At 39.2% G+C, this 20833-nt stretch overlaps 1 protein-coding gene across 1 annotated transcript; it reads left to right on the forward strand.

Moving 5' to 3' along the window:
• Nucleotides 1–527: 527 nt before the first annotated feature.
• LOC142553979 (putative magnesium transporter NIPA4) lies at nt 528–19213 on the forward strand. Its single transcript, XM_075664569.1, has 9 exons — nt 528–1322; nt 2863–2919; nt 16685–16775; nt 16856–17016; nt 17131–17258; nt 17396–17533; nt 17939–18031; nt 18685–18790; nt 19027–19213. The coding sequence occupies exons 1-9, from the start codon at nt 1148–1150 to the stop codon at nt 19128–19130; spliced, it is 1053 nt and encodes a 350-aa protein (XP_075520684.1). The 5' UTR covers nt 528–1147; the 3' UTR covers nt 19131–19213.
• Nucleotides 19214–20833: the final 1620 nt, after the last annotated feature.

A 20833-nucleotide genomic window follows, 5' to 3' on the forward strand; every position in this document is an offset into this window, starting at 1 on the left:
GAACTATATCAACTCGCAACAGAGCACAAGTGTTTCATATGACATAATTTTTTATTTCAACACAAAAACTCATATTTTATTGTCTTACAAGTCAATTTTATGATACTGATCTTCAACTCGACTTTATTTATGAAAAAAATATTACAATTTTATATTAAAAATAGGCAAAAACTTGTGTGAGACGATCTCACGGGTCGTATTTTGTGATACAGATATCTTATTTGGGTAATCAATGAAAAATTATTACTTTTTATGCTAAAAGTATTACTTTTTATTGTGAATATCGATAAGGTTGACCAGTCTCACATATAAAGATTCGTTTGATCTGATCACAAAAAACTTACTTTTAAAAATATTAATTTTTATTTAAATATGAATTGATCTGACACATATCACATATTTACGAGACCTTCGTATCATATATCCAAATAATTTTTTCAAGACCAATCAGCTTTTATAAAATAGTAACGACAAGCAATATGACTAGTCCTCGAAAGGAAATATAATTATACTGTAGGTGCGAAAAAAATCGATGTAACGAAATCAAAATTCGAAGTAATTTCCCATCCAAAGTGAAGACAGCAACACGATCTTGATTCCTCGTATCTCTGATTGAATACTTTTCGTGTATATATATGATTCCCTGTTGACGAATTGTTACCAGAAAGGCAATCACGCGGATTTTACTTGTCGGGGTCTGCGAGTGGCTTTGCGTTGTTGCCAATCTATCCACCAAGAACCCCAGTCGAGGAAAATCTCAGCTCGGTAAAAAATATTTACTGCAATTACTCTTCCGATCCACAAAATTATATTCTAAAATCCCATTTCACAGCTGTGCTTTCGTCACTGCCAGCCATCCATTTTATCAATCTTTCGCTTATGTCCATCGCCGACAGCGACAAATCTTTCCTTAAAACATCAGAGGGAATCCCATTTCAATTGAATTCTTTTGTGCGAATCTCACTTCAGGATCCTTTCTCAGTGTAGTTTTACTGGGGTGGAGTTGGAGTTGGAGTTAACCCGAAAATTTGGGGGAAAATAGAGAACCCATTTGTTTGGTGCAAATTTTTGTTGTTCAAGTGGTTTACGATGGGTTTGCGATAGATTGCTCTTCTGGGTTTTTTGTGCTTTACTGTATATAGTAAAGATGGCAGCTTCGGATATGAGTTTGGCGGCTGCGGCTGCAGATTCGTATAAGGGGATGTCATCTGATAATATAAAAGGGCTAGTTTTAGGTTTGTCTTCCAGCTTTTTCATTGGGGCGAGCTTCATTGTTAAGAAAAAGGGACTAAAGAAAGCAGGTGCTTCCGGCGTCAGGGCTGGTAATTTTTATTGGCGCTTTATCTGTAACTGTTTACTTAATTTATTCTCGCTTCAATTTCGGAAATGTTGAAAATTGAGCAAGTGGAGGCGTTTTGAATTTTGTCTAGAGATGTTTCAAGTGTTTTTTGGATTTGGAAGTGTTGCAAGTGCTGCTATTTTGCTAGATTGTACTTTTGGTAGTATCTTCTTGATCGTGATTTTGTTTGCATGATGAACATATTTGAAATTGCTGCTCAGATCAATTCCAGGCAGACGTGTCCTGTATCGAGTTTGACTTCCTTGAAGTCCTGTATTGGATATGTTACCTGACATGGAAAGATCTGTGGGCATCAACCGGCTAACCCAAAACCTTTAGTTTCGCGTTTTTGTTTGCTCAATTCGAGGGTGTTAAGCATTTCTAGATTGCTGATTAGCTCTTTATTGAAACAGTTTTAGGAAGACCAGGCAGAATTTATTTTCAAGAAGCCATGGTTTTGTAGTTTGAGTTCTTGGATTTAGTGTTGGTGTCTTTAATAGATTGTCTTGATTAGCGGCGATGAAGTTTGAATCTGATTGTTATTTTTTGCAACTTCCTTACCCGTTGAAACCTTCATGAACACTCAATATAATTTACTGAAGTAGTTTTATGGGTGAACTGATTTTGTTGGGGGAGTGAAGTATGCTATATGGGTTTTGGATGCTAGAAACTGCTGTATACTTGAAGATGAGACAGCATTTGATTGTCTTAGACTTGAGTTTAATTTAGCTTTATTTTGTCTTGCAATGCTCATTCAATGTCTCCTATTTGGTGCCTGTCATCCTGATAAGTTCCGTGAGATGAACATCCAGGGAGTCAAGCAATTTAATAATCATAGTATGATTTATTATACTAATTCCATCACCTAAACCAAGAGCAACCTTTGTGTAAGCAACATTGGCTTTTTGTTATGATGTGTGTTGACTTGTCACAAAAATTATTGGATGAAACCACCGTTCACAGACCAGCATCATGAAACAGTTTTCTAACTGCTTCCTTAAGGAGATAATTATGAGAGTCTTTAACATTGTAGATATTGCAGCTTCCATTTTCATATCAACAGTAGGTAAAAAAATGAGCGGAGTTGCTGTGGGTAACTTACTGTTATAGATTATTATGTTGTCAACTTTCTGCCTATTCAGAAGCACATCAAAAAGTTGCACTAAGACAAATGCAGCAATGGTTCATTTGTTGAATTGTCTTTTCTGTTTACTGGAGCTAATAAAAAAAGTGCAGTATCGTACTGCTGTTAAGTTTTGGAAAAGATTACGGCAATAAGTTGTGGACATACTAATGATCGCATAGGATTGCTGTTATTTCCCAATAGTAGTTTGTGTTAGCCACTATTGTAGTGATAACACATCTTTCGTATAGCCAAGTGTTTTTCTCACATTGCTTGTAATTTCTTTTATAATTAACATGCATGTCATCCTACCTTTTGTTGCCTGAGATATTTGCTTTTTGGTCAAATTTTCTCCTTGAATCTCTGTTTAAATTTTTCTCATAATATTTGTTTTCTGCAGGAGTTGGAGGTTATTCATATCTATATGAGCCACTATGGTGGACAGGCATGATAACAAGTACGTCTATTCTATTTGTTTCTCGATTAAGTTGGAGATAGTTTATGACAAGTATATTTCAACTGAACAACATCATTTTACATGTAGCACTCATGGTAATCCGAAAAAGAAACTAATAATTTTTTTCTTTTTTACCATGGAGTCAACTGACGAAGTTTGTTTAGTTGCTCCTGCATATATATCAAGAAAAACTAGATATTTATCCTTGTTTGATCAACTGCATCAAATAATCATGCCTTTATTCATCAGTATGTGGATGAGATTGTTAATACTGATATATGTTGTGCTTGTTAAAAGGAAATGATTAACCCCACTGGAAATCTAAAGATTATATTCTTTACTGTATTCAATGAGTGATTGTGATGGAGATGATTGTTCCCATTTTATGCTGACACTTTTTGGCTTTATGATATCAATAGTTGAGCTACCGAATTTAACGTTGGTGTCTCTATAGTTTGGGGACCCAAAGACTTGTTTGATCTTCTCCCAATGTTTCTCTCACCATACATATTTTATTAGTGATGATGTGTTGATACTGGCATGGAGATACCGAGCTCATATTGGTGGGGTTAATGGTTATTCTTATCCAAGTGTAAAAGTTTATTGCTTTTCTCGATACATTTAAACAATTATAATGATCAGAAGAATGAATGAATGTTGTATCTCTTATTCTAATGGCTTGTATTAAAGCCAACATGTCAATGTGCAAGTAGCCTGTACAACATGTATCTCCATAGGACCTTCTTTCTCAAATTGCCTTTGTTAATGGTCATTCTCAAGAAATAGCTGTCAAGATTTGGGGTGTGTTGTGAAGGCCCTCGAACTACTTGCTTGAAAATTTGCGGAAAATTAAAAATTTTCTTTTTAAAAGAACTTAAATGGCCTCATTCATAAAATCACTGGTGAATCAAGTTCAATATTTCAAAATATTGCAGCGGAAGAAAATCAAAGTTTTGCCAACAACAACGATTTAAAAATATCCAACAACTGATAAAAATTGTTTGCGGAATAACATAACAACTGCTGCACTGAGGTCCTCGGGTGCCACTACTGCCGACCCAAGCTGGCTCACTGGTCCCCGCCCTCGGCCCTGGCCTCATCAGTACCTACAACAATCAAGTCTAGTAAGCCTAAAGACTCAGCATGCATAAATCGCATCTAACGAGTAAAAATCTGAATTTAAAATATGCATGGGATAAAATATCCTGTCCTGAGGCATACTGAAAATAATCTGTACTGAGCAATTATAATACGTGCATAACTGAACTGGAAATCACTGTAAAAATATTTGCTCCTTGGAGCCTGTACTGAAATATCTGGTAAAATTTTCTGTTGAGATTATGTGTTACGCCTGTGGCCACTGCACTAAGCTGAACTGATCGGTAACTGGCTACCGGGGAGGCTGAAACTGAACTGAGCTGGCCGGTCACTGGCGACCGGGTGGTACCATACTGAACTGATCGGTCACTGGCGACCGTATAAAATAACACTCCCACATAGTGAATGAACCACAAGCCATATCGCATAAATCTCAAAAATAAACATTTTCTGTTTAATGCACGTAAAATAATTAACTGGCGTAATGAAAATTTCTGTAATTTTACCAACTGGATTGGATTGGATCGTTCCCAGGCTCGCTGCAACCTAACTGTGCCATGAAAAATATGCAATAGCTTAAACATGACCAACTATGCAATTTACGTTCAAAAGATGCGACTAATGACGCCTAATGACTTCGCATTTAATCATGACTCAGAGCCAACCTGAACCGACACTGAACTGACGTATAGTCATGATTAAAATACGCTGAAAAATCATAAAATAATGTTCCTAAAATGATAGGGTCGAAATCTAGGTGAAATGGAGGCCAAAACACGAACGCTCTTTCGAGAGTCAATTTGGCACATTGCACCGTAAATTCTCGTACGACCTCAAAAATGATCCAAATGACGAACGGTCGAAAACATGACCTTCCTAACTCAATGAGGCACTGTCCAGTCCAAGGCCATGGGCTAAAAGCCAACCAAGAACTCAAACGACGCTTCTGAACAGCAGCATACTTGCTGTCAAAAAATACAGCAGCTGCGCACTACAAGACTTGCATTGGTTTCGAGACTATCGGCCATTAGGGGCGTGAACCACCGACCAGGGACTCTTACCAACATCTCAAGGAATGATTTGAACCATGGCTAAGGGCCCTAGGCCAGCCACAATCCGCATCACACCAAATCTTAACCGAAGGGTCCAACCGAGAGCAACGTGCATGCGTGTGTAGTGTTTATGCTATGATCGATGTCTTGCGTCGTTCCAGTGGCCATTTGATTGACCATGGCACGATCTAGACATCTAGGAGCATGATATGAACCGTGGCTAAGGGCCATAGGCCAACCAAGATCCATACCAAGCAACAAAAGAACGAACCAAAAGCTGAACAAATGAAGAAGCCGAAGGGGTATAGGGGCTGTTGTGACGTTTTGATTAAAAACCGATGAACCATGGACCAAGCCACCAAAAGGGCAACTTAGTCACGTCTTAGACATGCTAGGGAAGTGATCCAACCATGGCTATAGGCCCTTGGGGCAGCCAAGATCAGATCCTTCCTCCATGACAACAAACTGAATTTTCGAATCACATTTCTGCACTTATGGGGAACTTGCTGTCATTCTGAATTTCCAGCAAGCATGGGGCTGGTTTGAATGGACCAACATGGTCCTAATGCATCCTACTACATGTATACAAGCCGCCTTGGGAGCCTGGAGTCGATCCAATACCTGAAACCATCAAAACTCAGAAAAACGTGAAGCTTGTCAAGGGAAGTCGAAAATTCTGCATGTGTGTTCCAAAATATTTTGACATGGATCTCGATTTTTACTTGCTAAAACATGATCATGTACTGAAAAATAAATGATAATATGACTTGATTGAGGTTTGAAAGAAATCTAGACATGCCTGGTTTCGTTTCGAAAGAAAACGAAAAGAAGAGACGAGACGGCGCGGAGGAGACGGAGTGGCTTGCTTCTCTACCTTTCTTGGCTCTCGATTTTTCTCCCTTTCTCCCTAGCTGTTAATCACGTTTTTTCTACTGAAAAGGGGTCTTATTTTCGGTGGAGGTGGAGGGGGAGTGATGGTTATGAAGGTGAGGAGAAGGGTGCACAAAAATAGGATCATATCAAGACCAAGTCTTCATGCATTTGAATTTTGAATTTTGAATTGCTATCTAATGATCTCTTGGGTGATTCTAGACTATAGTGGCCGATTTTATCATGCCAAACAAGGGTTAGGATAGTGGTCTAGTATTAATTAATTAAGGTGGAAAAATAGCTAAAAGAATTAGCATGCTAATCAACCAAGAATGGGTCAAAGGTGAGTTGGCAAGTCCTAGTTTGTTCTTCTAGGGGTGTGGCCGAAAATGCATGATAAATGGTAGGGGGAAATTGATTATCTAGTAATTTAATAACCCTTAAAAGCCTTACTAATCCTTTAATTAATTTAGTGAACTAACCCCTTAATTAAGTAACTTAAATGAGCTCATTTCTTAATCACCTCCAATAATTTAAATTAAAATCCTCAACTAACTTAAATAATTCCTTAAACTTCTTTATTAACTTAAATGAACTTACTTGCTAGCTAAATTAACTTCTGGAAATATTTCTCAAATCTTAAATTCTATCTCAAAACTCCAACTCCAGTCCGGCCTCACTGAAATAACTGAAATGCTAAAAATCAAACTACTGAACTGAAATAATGAATAATTAACTTCAAATAAATGCATTTAAAATAATTATGCAATGAAGTCAATTAAATTTAAAAATCTAGAATTATGCATGGCTTATACGTCTACTGATTTACGGGTTCTACAATCCTTCCCCCCTTAAATAAATTTCGTCCTCGAAATTAGAACTCACCGAATAACTCAGGGTATCGACTTCTCATCTCCGGCTCAGACTCCCACGTAGCTTCCTCCTCTGAATGGTTGAGCCATTTGACTTTGACTCGCTTAACCAACTTGTTCCGAAGTTTCTTCTCCTGTCTGTCTAAGATCTGCACGGGTCTCTCCTCATAAGATAAGTTCGGAGTAAGCTGCAACGGCTCGAAATTCAGCACATGCGAAGGATTTGCCATATACTTCCTCAGCATGGAGACGTGAAAGACATTGTGTACTCCGGCCAGATTTGGCGGAAGAGCCATACGATACGCTAGCGTCCCAACTCTGTCGAGGATCTCAAACGGTCCAATGAATCTCGGACTGAGCTTCCCTTTCTTGCCAAATCTCATGACACCCTTCATAGGTGCCACTTTCACGAAGACATGATCGCCCACTGCAAACTCTAACTCTCTCCTCCGCTGATCGGCATAACTCTTCTGTCGGCTCTGAGCAGTCCTCATTCTATCACGGATCCTGACTACTACATCTGCTGCCTGCTGAACAATCTCTGGACCCAACTCTGCTCTCTCTCCTACTTCATCCCAATGAACAGGAGATCTACACTTGCGGCCATACAGCGCTTCATACGGAGCCATACCTATGGACGACTGGAAACTGTTGTTATAGGTGAACTCTACCAATGGTAAGTTCGACTCCCAACTCCCAGAGAAATCAATGACGCAAGCGCGAAGAAGATCCTCTAAGATCTGAATAACTCGCTCCGACTGTCCATCTGTCTGCGGATGGAAAGCTGTGCTAAACAGCAACTTCGTACCCAAAGTCGAATGCAAACTCTTCCAAAACGAGGAAGTGAATCTGGGATCTCTGTCGGATACGATAGAAACTGGAATATCATGGAGTCGGACTATCTCTCGGATATACAGCTCTGCATACTGAACCATGGTGAAAGTCGTCTTAATAGGCAAGAAGTGCGCTGATTTGGTAAGACGATCTACAATCACCCAGATAGCATTCGATCCTCTGGCTGACCTCGGCAATTCGGTCACAAAGTCCATGGTAATGTTCTCCCACTTCCACTCGGGAATAGGAAGAGGCTTGAGCAAACCTGCTGGTCTCTGATGCTCGGCCTTCACTAACTGGCAAGTCAGGCACTCGGATACAAAACGCCTGATGTCCTTCTTCATCCCTGGCCACCAATACAGTAGCTGCAGATCTTTGTACATCTTCGTACTCCCAGGGTGAATGGAGTACGGGGACGTATGGGCCTCTGATAAGATGTCTGCTCGGATAGAATCACTGCTAGGAACCCATATCCTATCTCGGTATCTCACAATACCGTCGCTGACTGAATACAAAACACTGCCCTTAGCTTCATCTCTCTTCTTCCACTGTGCCAACTGCTCATCTGCTGCCTGACCGCTGCGAATACGGTCAATAAGAGAGGACTGGATAGTCAAGGTAGATAAACGAGGAACTCTACCTCGAGGGTAAGTCTCAAGATCAAACCTCTGCATCTCGATCTGAAGAGGTTTCTGAATCGTCAAATGAGCCATCACTGCGACTTTCCTGCTCAAAGCATCCGCAACTACATTAGCTTTACCCGGGTGGTAGCTAATGTCACAATCGTAGTCTTTCACAAGCTCCAACCAACGTCTCTGACGCATGTTCAGCTCCTTCTGCGTAAAGAAATACTTGAGGCTCTTATGGTCGGTAAAGATCTGGCACTTCTCTCCATACAGATAGTGCCTCCAAATCTTCAAAGCAAAAACTACGGCCGCTAACTCCAGATCATGGGTAGGGTAATTCTTCTCGTGGATTTTCAGCTGTCGAGAAGCATACGCTATCACTCTCCCATGCTGCATCAAAACTGCACCTAAACCAAGCTTCGAAGCATCGGTATAAAGGACAAACTCGCCGGATCCTGACGGTACAGCCAAAACTGGTGCTGAAATAAGAGCTTGCTTCAAAGTATCGAAGCTCTTCTGACACTCCTCGCTCCACACAAACTTCACATTTTTCTTGGTCAGTGCTGTGAGTGGAACGGCAATGGATGAGAATCCCTGAATGAACTTCCTGTAATATCCTGCTAGCCCAAGAAAACTGCGGATCTCTGATGCATTTTGAGGCACAACCCAATCTCTGACTGCTGCAACTTTCGCCGGGTCTACCTCAATGCCACTGCTAGAAACAATGTGGTCCAAGAACGCCACCTTCTCTAACCAGAATTCGCACTTACTGAACTTTGCGAATAGTTTATGTTTCTGCAATGTCTGCAACACTGTGGTCAGATGCCTGCTGTGCTCCTCCCGACTCTTGGAGTAGACGAGAATGTCATCTATGAACACTATCACAAACTGGTCGAGGTACGGCTGAAATACGCGATTCATTAGATCCATGAAGATCGCTGGCGCATTCGTCAGACCGAACGGCATCACAAGGAACTCGTAGTGACCATAACGAGTCCTGAAAGCTGTCTTCGAGACATCAGCATCTCTCACCCTCAACTGGTGATAACCGGAACGCAAATCTATCTTGGAGAAAATCGAAGCTCCCTGCAACTGGTCAAACAGATCCTCAATCCTCGGCAGTGGGTATTTATTCTTCACTGTAACCCTGTTCAACTCTCGGTAGTCAATGCAAAGCCTCATCGAGCCATCCTTCTTTTTCACGAATAAGACTGGCGCGCCCCATGGAGAAAAGCTCGGGCGAATGAACTCCTTGTCGAGAAGTTCCTGAATCTGCTTCTTAAGCTCTGCCATCTCTGTCGGTGCTAGTCGGTATGGCGCTTTGGATATCGGAGTCGTACCTGGCATAAGCTCAATGGAAAACTCCACCTCTCTCTCTGGTGGCATACCAGAGACGTCTTCGGGAAAAACGTCTAAGAAATCTTTAACTATCGGAACATCTGAGGCTGACTGGCTGGGTTCCTCGGGGACAGATAAAAAGGTTGCTAGAAATGCCCGACACCCTCTATGCATGAGCTTCCTAGCCTGAACATAAGGAATAATGCGCGGTAAAGGAAAGTACCTGTCCGGCTCAAATAAGAACTGCTCCATTCCAGGCGGTCGGACAAGAACGGATCTCCGCTGGAAGTCTATCAACACTCTGTTCTTCAATAGCCAGTCCATCCCTAGGATGATGTCAAATTCCGGCATCGGTAACACGATCAGATCCGCATAAACAAGATTACCGTGCAGCTCAAGGTCTATATCTCGGATAACATTGGTAGCTGCCATCTCCTCGCCTGATGGCAACACTACTGAAAAGGCTGTATCTAGCCCAATGGTCTGGATCTTGAGAAAGTTTGCAAAGACCTCCGAAATAAATGAGTGAGTGGCCCCTGAATCTATCAAGGCCTTGGTAGCGGAACCAGATATAAAAATTCTCCCTGAAAGAGCGGAGCTCTAAGTTGAATCCCACTACAAGATCTAAACTTATAGACATGCAAAGGTCAAGGTTCCTCTAGCTTAATTTCCCCGAAATAAATCTGAGTAGAGCATGCAATCCTATAACAGTTCTAAGTTCAAAATCTAAATCCCGATTCCCAAAATGCTGAAATTCGAAGAATAACTTAAAGTTTAGAGGTACCTGTCAACAACATAGTCTCCGGGTTGGTTTCCGCGGCATGGAGAGCAAAAACTCTGCCTTGGGTAGGCAGATTCCTCTGAGGACACTGCAGCAACATGTGGTCTGGACTGCCACACTTAAAACACTTTCCTGAGCCAGCCATACATGCTCCAGGATGGCGACGTGAGCACCTGGGACAGACTGGGTGCTCCTGAGTCCTCGGGGCTGGGCGTCCCCGCTGCTGCTGCTGGCCTCTGTTCCTGGGCGGTCCATGAAAAGGCCTCTTATTCTGCTGCTGATGCTGATGAGGAGGAGGGCGGTGCGGTGCCTGGACTGGGCGCTTGCCCTGGCGATCCCTCTCGATATCCCGCAGATCCTGCTCTGCGGCTAAGGCCTTGGAGACGGCAATCTCATAAGTAGCAGGGTCAGATACCCTAACATCCCGGCGCAAGATCGGCCGTAAACCCACCAGGAAGTGCATCAGCTTGGCTCTGGCATCATTCGCTATCAGGGGCACAAAGTGACAGCCCCTCTCGAACTTACGGATAAACTCTGTAACCGACATATCCCCCTGTCTCAGACTCATGAACTCGGTGGTCAGCCTGGTGCGAACCTCCTCAGCAAAATACTTGGAGTAGAAAACCTCCGTAAAGCGGGTCCAAGAAAGTGTAGCCAATGTCAGGGCTACCGAAGCTCCTTCCCACCATAAGCGGGCGTCTCCAGTGAACAAGTAGGTGGCACATCGGACTCGGTCTGCGTCCCCAAGCTCCATAAAATCGAAGATAACCTCGAGGGATTTGATCCATCCCTCGGCAACCATGGGGTCAGATGCCCCAGAGAATTCCTTCGGGCGCATCTTCATGAATCGCTCATACACAGCCTCGGGCCCTGTCGGCCTGGCTGCGGCTGCGGCTACGGCTGCGGCATTGCCCCCCGCAAACTGTGCGAAGAACTGTGCCATCCCAGCTAACATCTGGGCACTCATGTCCGGTGGGGGCGGTGGAGGAGGTGGTAGGTCTCCCTCCGGTCTATGCTCCTCTCTGTCCTCTCGGCGAGGCTCCTCCTCTCTGTTGCGCTCTAAAATGCGTCTAGGGGGCATACTGTTCCAACATAACCCATACGTAACTAACATGCATAATTCCATAATTTATTTTAAATGGACACTGAAGTACTGAAAAATCTGGAAGCATGCTGACAAACTAATTCATGCTTTAACTAAAATGCTGAACAAAATGCTGAACTGAAAAACTTACAGACCAAAGGCGTGGCTTCGTGAGCTTCTCGCGGTCAGTAGTAGTGAAACCCTATACAGAACCACCGCTCTGATACCAACTGTGAAGGCCCTCGAACTACTTGCTTGAAAATTTGCGGAAAATTAAAAATTTTCTTTTTAAAAGAACTTAAATGGCCTCATTCATAAAATCACTGGTGAATCAAGTTCAATATTTCAAAATATTGCAGCGGAAGAAAATCAAAGTTTTGCCAACAACAACGATTTAAAAATATCCAACAACTGATAAAAATTGTTTGCGGAATAACATAACAACTGCTGCACTGAGGTCCTCGGGTGCCACTACTGCCGACCCAAGCTGGCTCACTGGTCCCCGCCCTCGGCCCTGGCCTCATCAGTACCTACAACAATCAAGTCTAGTAAGCCTAAAGACTCAGCATGCATAAATCGCATCTAACGAGTAAAAATCTGAATTTAAAATATGCATGGGATAAAATATCCTGTCCTGAGGCATACTGAAAATAATCTGTACTGAGCAATTATAATACGTGCATAACTGAACTGGAAATCACTGTAAAAATATTTGCTCCTTGGAGCCTGTACTGAAATATCTGGTAAAATTTTCTGTTGAGATTATGTGTTACGCCTGTGGCCACTGCACTAAGCTGAACTGATCGGTAACTGGCTACCGGGGAGGCTGAAACTGAACTGAGCTGGCCGGTCACTGGCGACCGGGTGGTACCATACTGAACTGATCGGTCACTGGCGACCGTATAAAATAACACTCCCACATAGTGAATGAACCACAAGCCATATCGCATAAATCTCAAAAATAAACATTTTCTGTTTAATGCACGTAAAATAATTAACTGGCGTAATGAAAATTTCTGTAATTTTACCAACTGGATTGGATTGGATCGTTCCCAGGCTCGCTGCAACCTAACTGTGCCATGAAAAATATGCAATAGCTTAAACATGACCAACTATGCAATTTACGTTCAAAAGATGCGACTAATGACGCCTAATGACTTCGCATTTAATCATGACTCAGAGCCAACCTGAACCGACACTGAACTGACGTATAGTCATGATTAAAATACGCTGAAAAATCATAAAATAATGTTCCTAAAATGATAGGGTCGAAATCTAGGTGAAATGGAGGCCAAAACACGAACGCTCTTTCGAGAGTCAATTTGGCACATTGCACCGTAAATTCTCGTACGACCTCAAAAATGATCCAAATGACGAACGGTCGAAAACATGACCTTCCTAACTCAATGAGGCACTGTCCAGTCCAAGGCCATGGGCTAAAAGCCAACCAAGAACTCAAACGACGCTTCTGAACAGCAGCATACTTGCTGTCAAAAAATACAGCAGCTGCGCACTACAAGACTTGCATTGGTTTCGAGACTATCGGCCATTAGGGGCGTGAACCACCGACCAGGGACTCTTACCAACATCTCAAGGAATGATTTGAACCATGGCTAAGGGCCCTAGGCCAGCCACAATCCGCATCACACCAAATCTTAACCGAAGGGTCCAACCGAGAGCAACGTGCATGCGTGTGTAGTGTTTATGCTATGATCGATGTCTTGCGTCGTTCCAGTGGCCATTTGATTGACCATGGCACGATCTAGACATCTAGGAGCATGATATGAACCGTGGCTAAGGGCCATAGGCCAACCAAGATCCATACCAAGCAACAAAAGAACGAACCAAAAGCTGAACAAATGAAGAAGCCGAAGGGGTATAGGGGCTGTTGTGACGTTTTGATTAAAAACCGATGAACCATGGACCAAGCCACCAAAAGGGCAACTTAGTCACGTCTTAGACATGCTAGGGAAGTGATCCAACCATGGCTATAGGCCCTTGGGGCAGCCAAGATCAGATCCTTCCTCCATGACAACAAACTGAATTTTCGAATCACATTTCTGCACTTATGGGGAACTTGCTGTCATTCTGAATTTCCAGCAAGCATGGGGCTGGTTTGAATGGACCAACATGGTCCTAATGCATCCTACTACATGTATACAAGCCGCCTTGGGAGCCTGGAGTCGATCCAATACCTGAAACCATCAAAACTCAGAAAAACGTGAAGCTTGTCAAGGGAAGTCGAAAATTCTGCATGTGTGTTCCAAAATATTTTGACATGGATCTCGATTTTTACTTGCTAAAACATGATCATGTACTGAAAAATAAATGATAATATGACTTGATTGAGGTTTGAAAGAAATCTAGACATGCCTGGTTTCGTTTCGAAAGAAAACGAAAAGAAGAGACGAGACGGCGCGGAGGAGACGGAGTGGCTTGCTTCTCTACCTTTCTTGGCTCTCGATTTTTCTCCCTTTCTCCCTAGCTGTTAATCACGTTTTTTCTACTGAAAAGGGGTCTTATTTTCGGTGGAGGTGGAGGGGGAGTGATGGTTATGAAGGTGAGGAGAAGGGTGCACAAAAATAGGATCATATCAAGACCAAGTCTTCATGCATTTGAATTTTGAATTTTGAATTGCTATCTAATGATCTCTTGGGTGATTCTAGACTATAGTGGCCGATTTTATCATGCCAAACAAGGGTTAGGATAGTGGTCTAGTATTAATTAATTAAGGTGGAAAAATAGCTAAAAGAATTAGCATGCTAATCAACCAAGAATGGGTCAAAGGTGAGTTGGCAAGTCCTAGTTTGTTCTTCTAGGGGTGTGGCCGAAAATGCATGATAAATGGTAGGGGGAAATTGATTATCTAGTAATTTAATAACCCTTAAAAGCCTTACTAATCCTTTAATTAATTTAGTGAACTAACCCCTTAATTAAGTAACTTAAATGAGCTCATTTCTTAATCACCTCCAATAATTTAAATTAAAATCCTCAACTAACTTAAATAATTCCTTAAACTTCTTTATTAACTTAAATGAACTTACTTGCTAGCTAAATTAACTTCTGGAAATATTTCTCAAATCTTAAATTCTATCTCAAAACTCCAACTCCAGTCCGGCCTCACTGAAATAACTGAAATGCTAAAAATCAAACTACTGAACTGAAATAATGAATAATTAACTTCAAATAAATGCATTTAAAATAATTATGCAATGAAGTCAATTAAATTTAAAAATCTAGAATTATGCATGGCTTATACGTCTACTGATTTACGGGTTCTACATGTGTAGCCCTGGAATTTGTTGAATGTTGGTCATGACTAGGGTTGCATCCTGAAGCTCCATTTGTTGGTACAGTTCGGAGCTCTTTTGTTATCAGTTTTCAGCATGTGGTATAGAGAAGCAAGATTTGTCATTGGCATATGATAATTTTATCATGTTAACATCTTGATAAATTTTGGAAGATATCATTTCATTAGTGATTAAATGAATGAGAATCAGTGCCTTTCATGTGTGTTGGTTTATGGAGAGGAATCACGTGTATGGTAAAACTCTTGGGGCGTGCTTGGTAGGATCCCATTCTATATATTTATACTTGGTAAGACATTGGAATGAAAATACTCAGTCCAATGGGAATGACTATTCTCGTGTTCATGTGGATGGTCATTCCATCCATTTTAGATGAGAATGATTATTTCCACTCTCAATTCTTACATATTTTACCTTATTTAGTTTAACTAATTTAAATCTATATATTCATCATAATGATAACAATAATAATAAATAATTGATAATAATAAATAATATATATTATCATTATTATTTTACGTACTTTTATTTTTATAATAATTATAATAATAAATAAAACATTATATAATAATAAATAAAAATTGTATAAACAATAATAAAATAATATATACATATATTAACAATAAAATATAAAATGATAGATAATTTAATAATCTGTTAACATTAATATCTAAAATATATAAAATCATAAGTAAATAATCATGATAATAATATTAATATATAAACATATAATAAAATAAAAACATAAAATAAATATTTATTTGATAATAATCACCATAATATTTTATTAAATGATAATAATTTTATCAAATAAAATAATAATATAGTTATGTGATAACGTTAATTTTAAAATAATTAATAGAGCATCAATTATTATTTTTACTATTATTTTAACAATAATAATAATAACAATAACAATAATATTTCTTGAACAAATTTTTAATTAAAAAACATTTGATTATTAAATATAATTCATTATTTTTTTTAGTACAATCACTGTAATGAAATATAACTATAATTCCATTCATATCTCATCTCCATTCCAAGATTGATTCTGTTCATGTTTTATTCCATTAATTCATATCAGTTTTTGACATATTATGATAAGAGTTACAGCCTTGCTAGGTTCAATGTTGATATGTGGCCTGAAAGAGAATTTGATCACTTATATATGAGAGCAATTTGAAGTGATCACTTATATATGAGAGCAATTTGAAGGTTGAAGTGGCTGAAGTAATGACGTTGTGTTTTGTGAATTTTGTTCCATAGATTGGCACCTTTGCGTGGCCGGAAGTTATTGGTTTTAATCCTCCCGTAAGTCCTTTTTGGTGGTGGTTTCGAATACTTCTTTATTCCTGTGGTGATGGGCTTGGGGAAGTAAGATACCATAAAAGAGCTTAATGCTAGTATAAAAACTGTACTGACTGGAACCAGTGTATCGGTGAGATGTTTTCAACTGAGCCAGTCTCTGTGAAAGGCGGTGAAGAGGAAACAAAAAATTTCTCTACTTGGTGAAAGCCATATAAAAGTTGAGAGAACGACTGGATTTCAACCACTGGAACCTAGTGACATTAAGCAGACAGTTGTTATATAACCTGATATACTTGTTCACATTTGAGTGGAAAGCCAACCCCTCAAATACAATATTCCATCGACTTACTCATTATTAACTGTTCTAGGGTAATTATGATATTGTCATGTTCCCTTGTTATGCTCATTTATGTTTCTTATTGTACCCTTCCTTCTCCTAATTTAATCAATTATTTTTTGTTACCATTCTTTTTTGTTTATACCCTTACAAAATAAAATCAACATAGAAAAACATTTTGAATTTAAGCAGTATTGTCAGCCTGTTATATTTCTAAAACTGAGAATTCTTTTTGTTTATTTTTGGTTGGGCAGTGATTTTAGGAGAAATCGCAAATTTTGCGGCTTATGCATTTGCACCAGCAATTCTAGTGACCCCTCTTGGAGCTCTCAGCATTATTATCAGGCATGATATCGTTACAGAGACATTAGTTGACTTTGTTACAATGCCTTGTTTGATCGTTGATTCGTGTGAGTATATTGCAGTGCTGTACTTGCGCACATTATTTTGCGGGAGAGGTTACACATTTTTGGTATTCTTGGCTGTGTTCTGTGTGTTGTGGGCTCCACAACTATTGTCTTGCATGCTCCACGAGAACGTGAGATTGAATCTGTGAAAGAAGTCTGGGACCTTGCCACTGAGCCAGGTAACTTCACATTTCGGCTTTCTTTATTACTTGGTTGATCATACTGCGGCACTCTTCTCTATCTTTTTTATGCCATGTTCCCTACTGAGCATAAATGTTACATCTGTCCTGCAGCGTTTCTCTTCTATGCATCCCTGGTGATGGCAATTGTCCTCGTACTTGTATTTCATTATATCCCAGAATATGGACAGACACATATAATGTTTTACATTGGTGTTTGTTCACTAGTTGGCTCCTTGTCGGTAGGTAATTCTTATAGGATAATTTGTTCCTTCTCGAGTTATCTGTCTTTTCGTTCTGTCAAATCAAGAAAATAAGAAATATAGAAAAGCTTTTGTTTGTGTAGTTTCTGTAAATGCTGTGAACACTGACTTTGCAGGTCATGAGCGTAAAAGCACTAGGAATTGCTTTGAAGTTGACATTGTCAGGAATGAATCAGCTAATATATCCCCAGACGTGGGCTTTTGCTATAATTGTTGGTACTTGCGTGGTTACTCAAATGAATTACTTAAATAAGGTAAAATAATATCAGTTATTTCTTTATTACCGTGTTGATGTGTCTGTTATGTTTTAAAGCAGATAGCAACACCATTACCACCATGCGGGTTCATCCTTAGGCGTGGCTATCTCAGAAGATAGGACTTTATCGGTTTATCCGTTCATGCCAGTTATATTGATTTAGCCATCGACTTTTGTTTGGTTTTTCATTCTGTTGGGAGTCTGTTTGTCTGACTACTTGAACAAAGAGAGAATTCTCAAATTTTTCTAACTTTATTTCTATTGACTTGGCATGTAAATGTCTAATACTGGCTGTTTTTTCCTCTAATGCCATAGATTTTCTCCTGTGGTATTGCAAGAGGTAGTTTTGGATGACGTCCCTGTATAAACTTTCTTTTCTAATCTATTGTAAATCTAAATGCAGGCTCTTGACACATTCAACACTGCTGTAGTTTCACCTATTTACTACGTCACGTTCACATCCTTAACTATATTGGCAAGTGTGATCATGTTCAAGGTAATTAATTATTCATCTCAATGGATTAATTAATATTAAGAACGTTATTTTGGTGGTATAATGGTTTCATAATAAACAAGTGTAAAACTGCCATCGTTGTTCACAATATCCAATCTCAGTTAAAAAAGTTATATTGTTGGGGGGAACCATATACTCGAGGGCATGTAACGAGGAAACATATATCATGCACACAATCATGTTTTTCGGCCAGATAAGGAGTGGAGATTTCTCCTACTGTCCCTTATGGCTGTTTGTATGTTACTGTGATCAAGATGAGGTCCTTAAACTATTACATGGCTTGAAAACTTAGATTTGCACCATTCTGTCACAGGTGCTTGGTTCTATAAATATTTCTGAAATTGATTGAACATAAATATATAAGCTATTTGAGAAAATATGTGAAGTCCGTGTAGTTTATTATGAATTATTGGCATTATTGGTTACCTACCATTTCAATCTGCACACTCAATTAATTTTTGTTCTGGGCAAATTGTGGAACACAATATAGTTAAAAAAACATCTTGCTGGATCTTTTGTGCTTTCCCGTGAATAATTCATTGTAGACAGTTATACTCAAATGGGCAATAAAACGCCAGTGATGTAATGAAAATTCGTGATATTATGATTGACAAGGTTTTGTTTACCATGAACAGGACTGGGACAGGCAGAATCTAACCCAGATTGTTACAGAAATGTGTGGCTTTGTGACTATTCTTTCCGGAACCTTTCTTCTTCACAAAACAAAAGACATGGCTGACGGTATACACTATTTAATATTCTAAGTTGTAGCTCAGAGTTGATGAAATCTATGCAAAACTTTTGGAAACTTTTGGAACACAATTCTGGTCAGCGAGCATATAATTGGCGAACTTGTTTATGGAAGCGCTTGATCTAAACTATCTAGTTTATAAAGCAGGAGTTTTTGCTACTTCTTATCCAAACACACTCCACTGTAAGTACTTGTTCGTGGTTTTCTGATCCATATCTTGTTGTAGGTTCTTTATCTATGAGCATGAAACTTCCTAGATACGCTGACGATGAGGATGGTTTTGGTAGAGAAGGCATTCCCCTACGGCGCCAGGAATCATCAAGAACATGATGTATTTTTTACCACTTTTTTTTTTTTTTTTTGTATTTTAACTTGTAACGCTTTTTTGTCGAAATAGAGCTCTTTGGGGAATATACCGCAGCAGAAGTGTATTTTATCAATACTGTATCAGTACTCACTGCCAATTTTACATCGATGAGTTGCAAAAAAGAGCAAACATTTTTTCATCTTTTTTCCAGAGGTCTGGAGAGAAATAAACCCTAGAAGCTAAAAAAAGGTATCTTGTGCAATTGCGATAATCGGGTTCGATTGATAGTTATTCTCGACGGTGAATATGTTATAAGAAAAGTGTAAAATCTAACAAGGTGCATCCTGGATTGATAAACCTTTTGGATCTGCCAATATCTCTTTGTTAGTTGGGGGAGAGTTTGTTTTCAAATGAATATTTTATCATTTCTTGCAAGGAAGCCGGTAAAAAGATTGAATAACATTTTTTGAATATAAATGAATAATCGTTAAGAGTTTTAACATTTGTTTTAAAGTAGATACCAAAAGCTTACTTCGGCCCCAAAAAAAAAAAAGAGAGAAGAAAAAGCCATAAATAAAATGTTTGATTGAGTCCAAACCATCCTCCGAAATCTATATTAATAATTGACAAAAACTTGTGTGAGACGGTCTCGCGGGTCGTATTATGTAAGATAAATCTCTTATTTGGGTCATCCATAAAAAAATATTATTTTTTATGCCAAGAGTATTACTTTTTATTGTGAATATCGGTAGGATTGACCCGTCTCACAGATAAAGATTTGTGAGATTATCTCACAAGAGATCTATTATTGGTAATTAACGCAATAAAATGCATTCGGAGTTTGATTGTTTTGAAATTCATTTCAAACAACAATTATCAAGACTGGTAAATGGATTCGGAAACCATAGTTGTCAATAGCCCCCGTAGCCCTCGCTATAGCGAATAGCGTAGCAAAGCGACACTACATCGCTACGGAGCGCTACGCGCCATGGACTTTGCAATAGCGCTCGCTATCCTCGCTATTGGCACTATAGTGACAATCGCGATAGCTAAAATAGCGGCGCTATTGCAAAACAAAGCTAAATGCTTATTTTTTCTGTCCTTTTTTTTTTTTCTAATTTTGGCTTTTTGGCATGTATTTACTTAGGTTTTTGCTAGAAATTATATTTTTTTGCATTTCTTGTTTTATTTTTGTGTCTTCTATTATATTTCAATGAAAAAACTTAAAATAATTTCAGGTTTTAGCATTTTACAATTAAAGTTGATGGAATATTATGCTGAAAATTAAGATTTTTGAATTGATGTTACTATATGCTATATATTATAAATTTATATACTTATGGCGTTTTACTTTCAAATAACTCTCGCTACGCTATTCACTATGCGCTATAGCCACCGACAACCATTGTGCTACTGGGCGCTATGCGCGATTGACAACTATGTCGGAAACTGCAAATCCCAAATACATAGATGTTTTATTAATTTATTAGATTACATTGGGATTAAAGTATTTGAAGTTAAATAATCTGAAATCATGTTCTAAATTTACATGCCAAGTTGGAAACTTTTTAATTTATTTCAAACTTTCATCTCACTATTTCATGCATTCTATCAAACATTTCGATAGAATTTCAAATCCTCCTAAATGGACTCATTGAAACTCTCTTTTAAACCATAAATTTTCCAAATAAAAATTGTTGTTTTTTTTTTAAAAAAATGGAAATCT

The sequence above is a fragment of the Primulina tabacum genome, chromosome 8 (genome assembly GCF_025594145.1).
Source record: "Primulina tabacum isolate GXHZ01 chromosome 8, ASM2559414v2, whole genome shotgun sequence".
Taxonomy (NCBI): domain Eukaryota; kingdom Viridiplantae; phylum Streptophyta; class Magnoliopsida; order Lamiales; family Gesneriaceae; genus Primulina; species Primulina tabacum.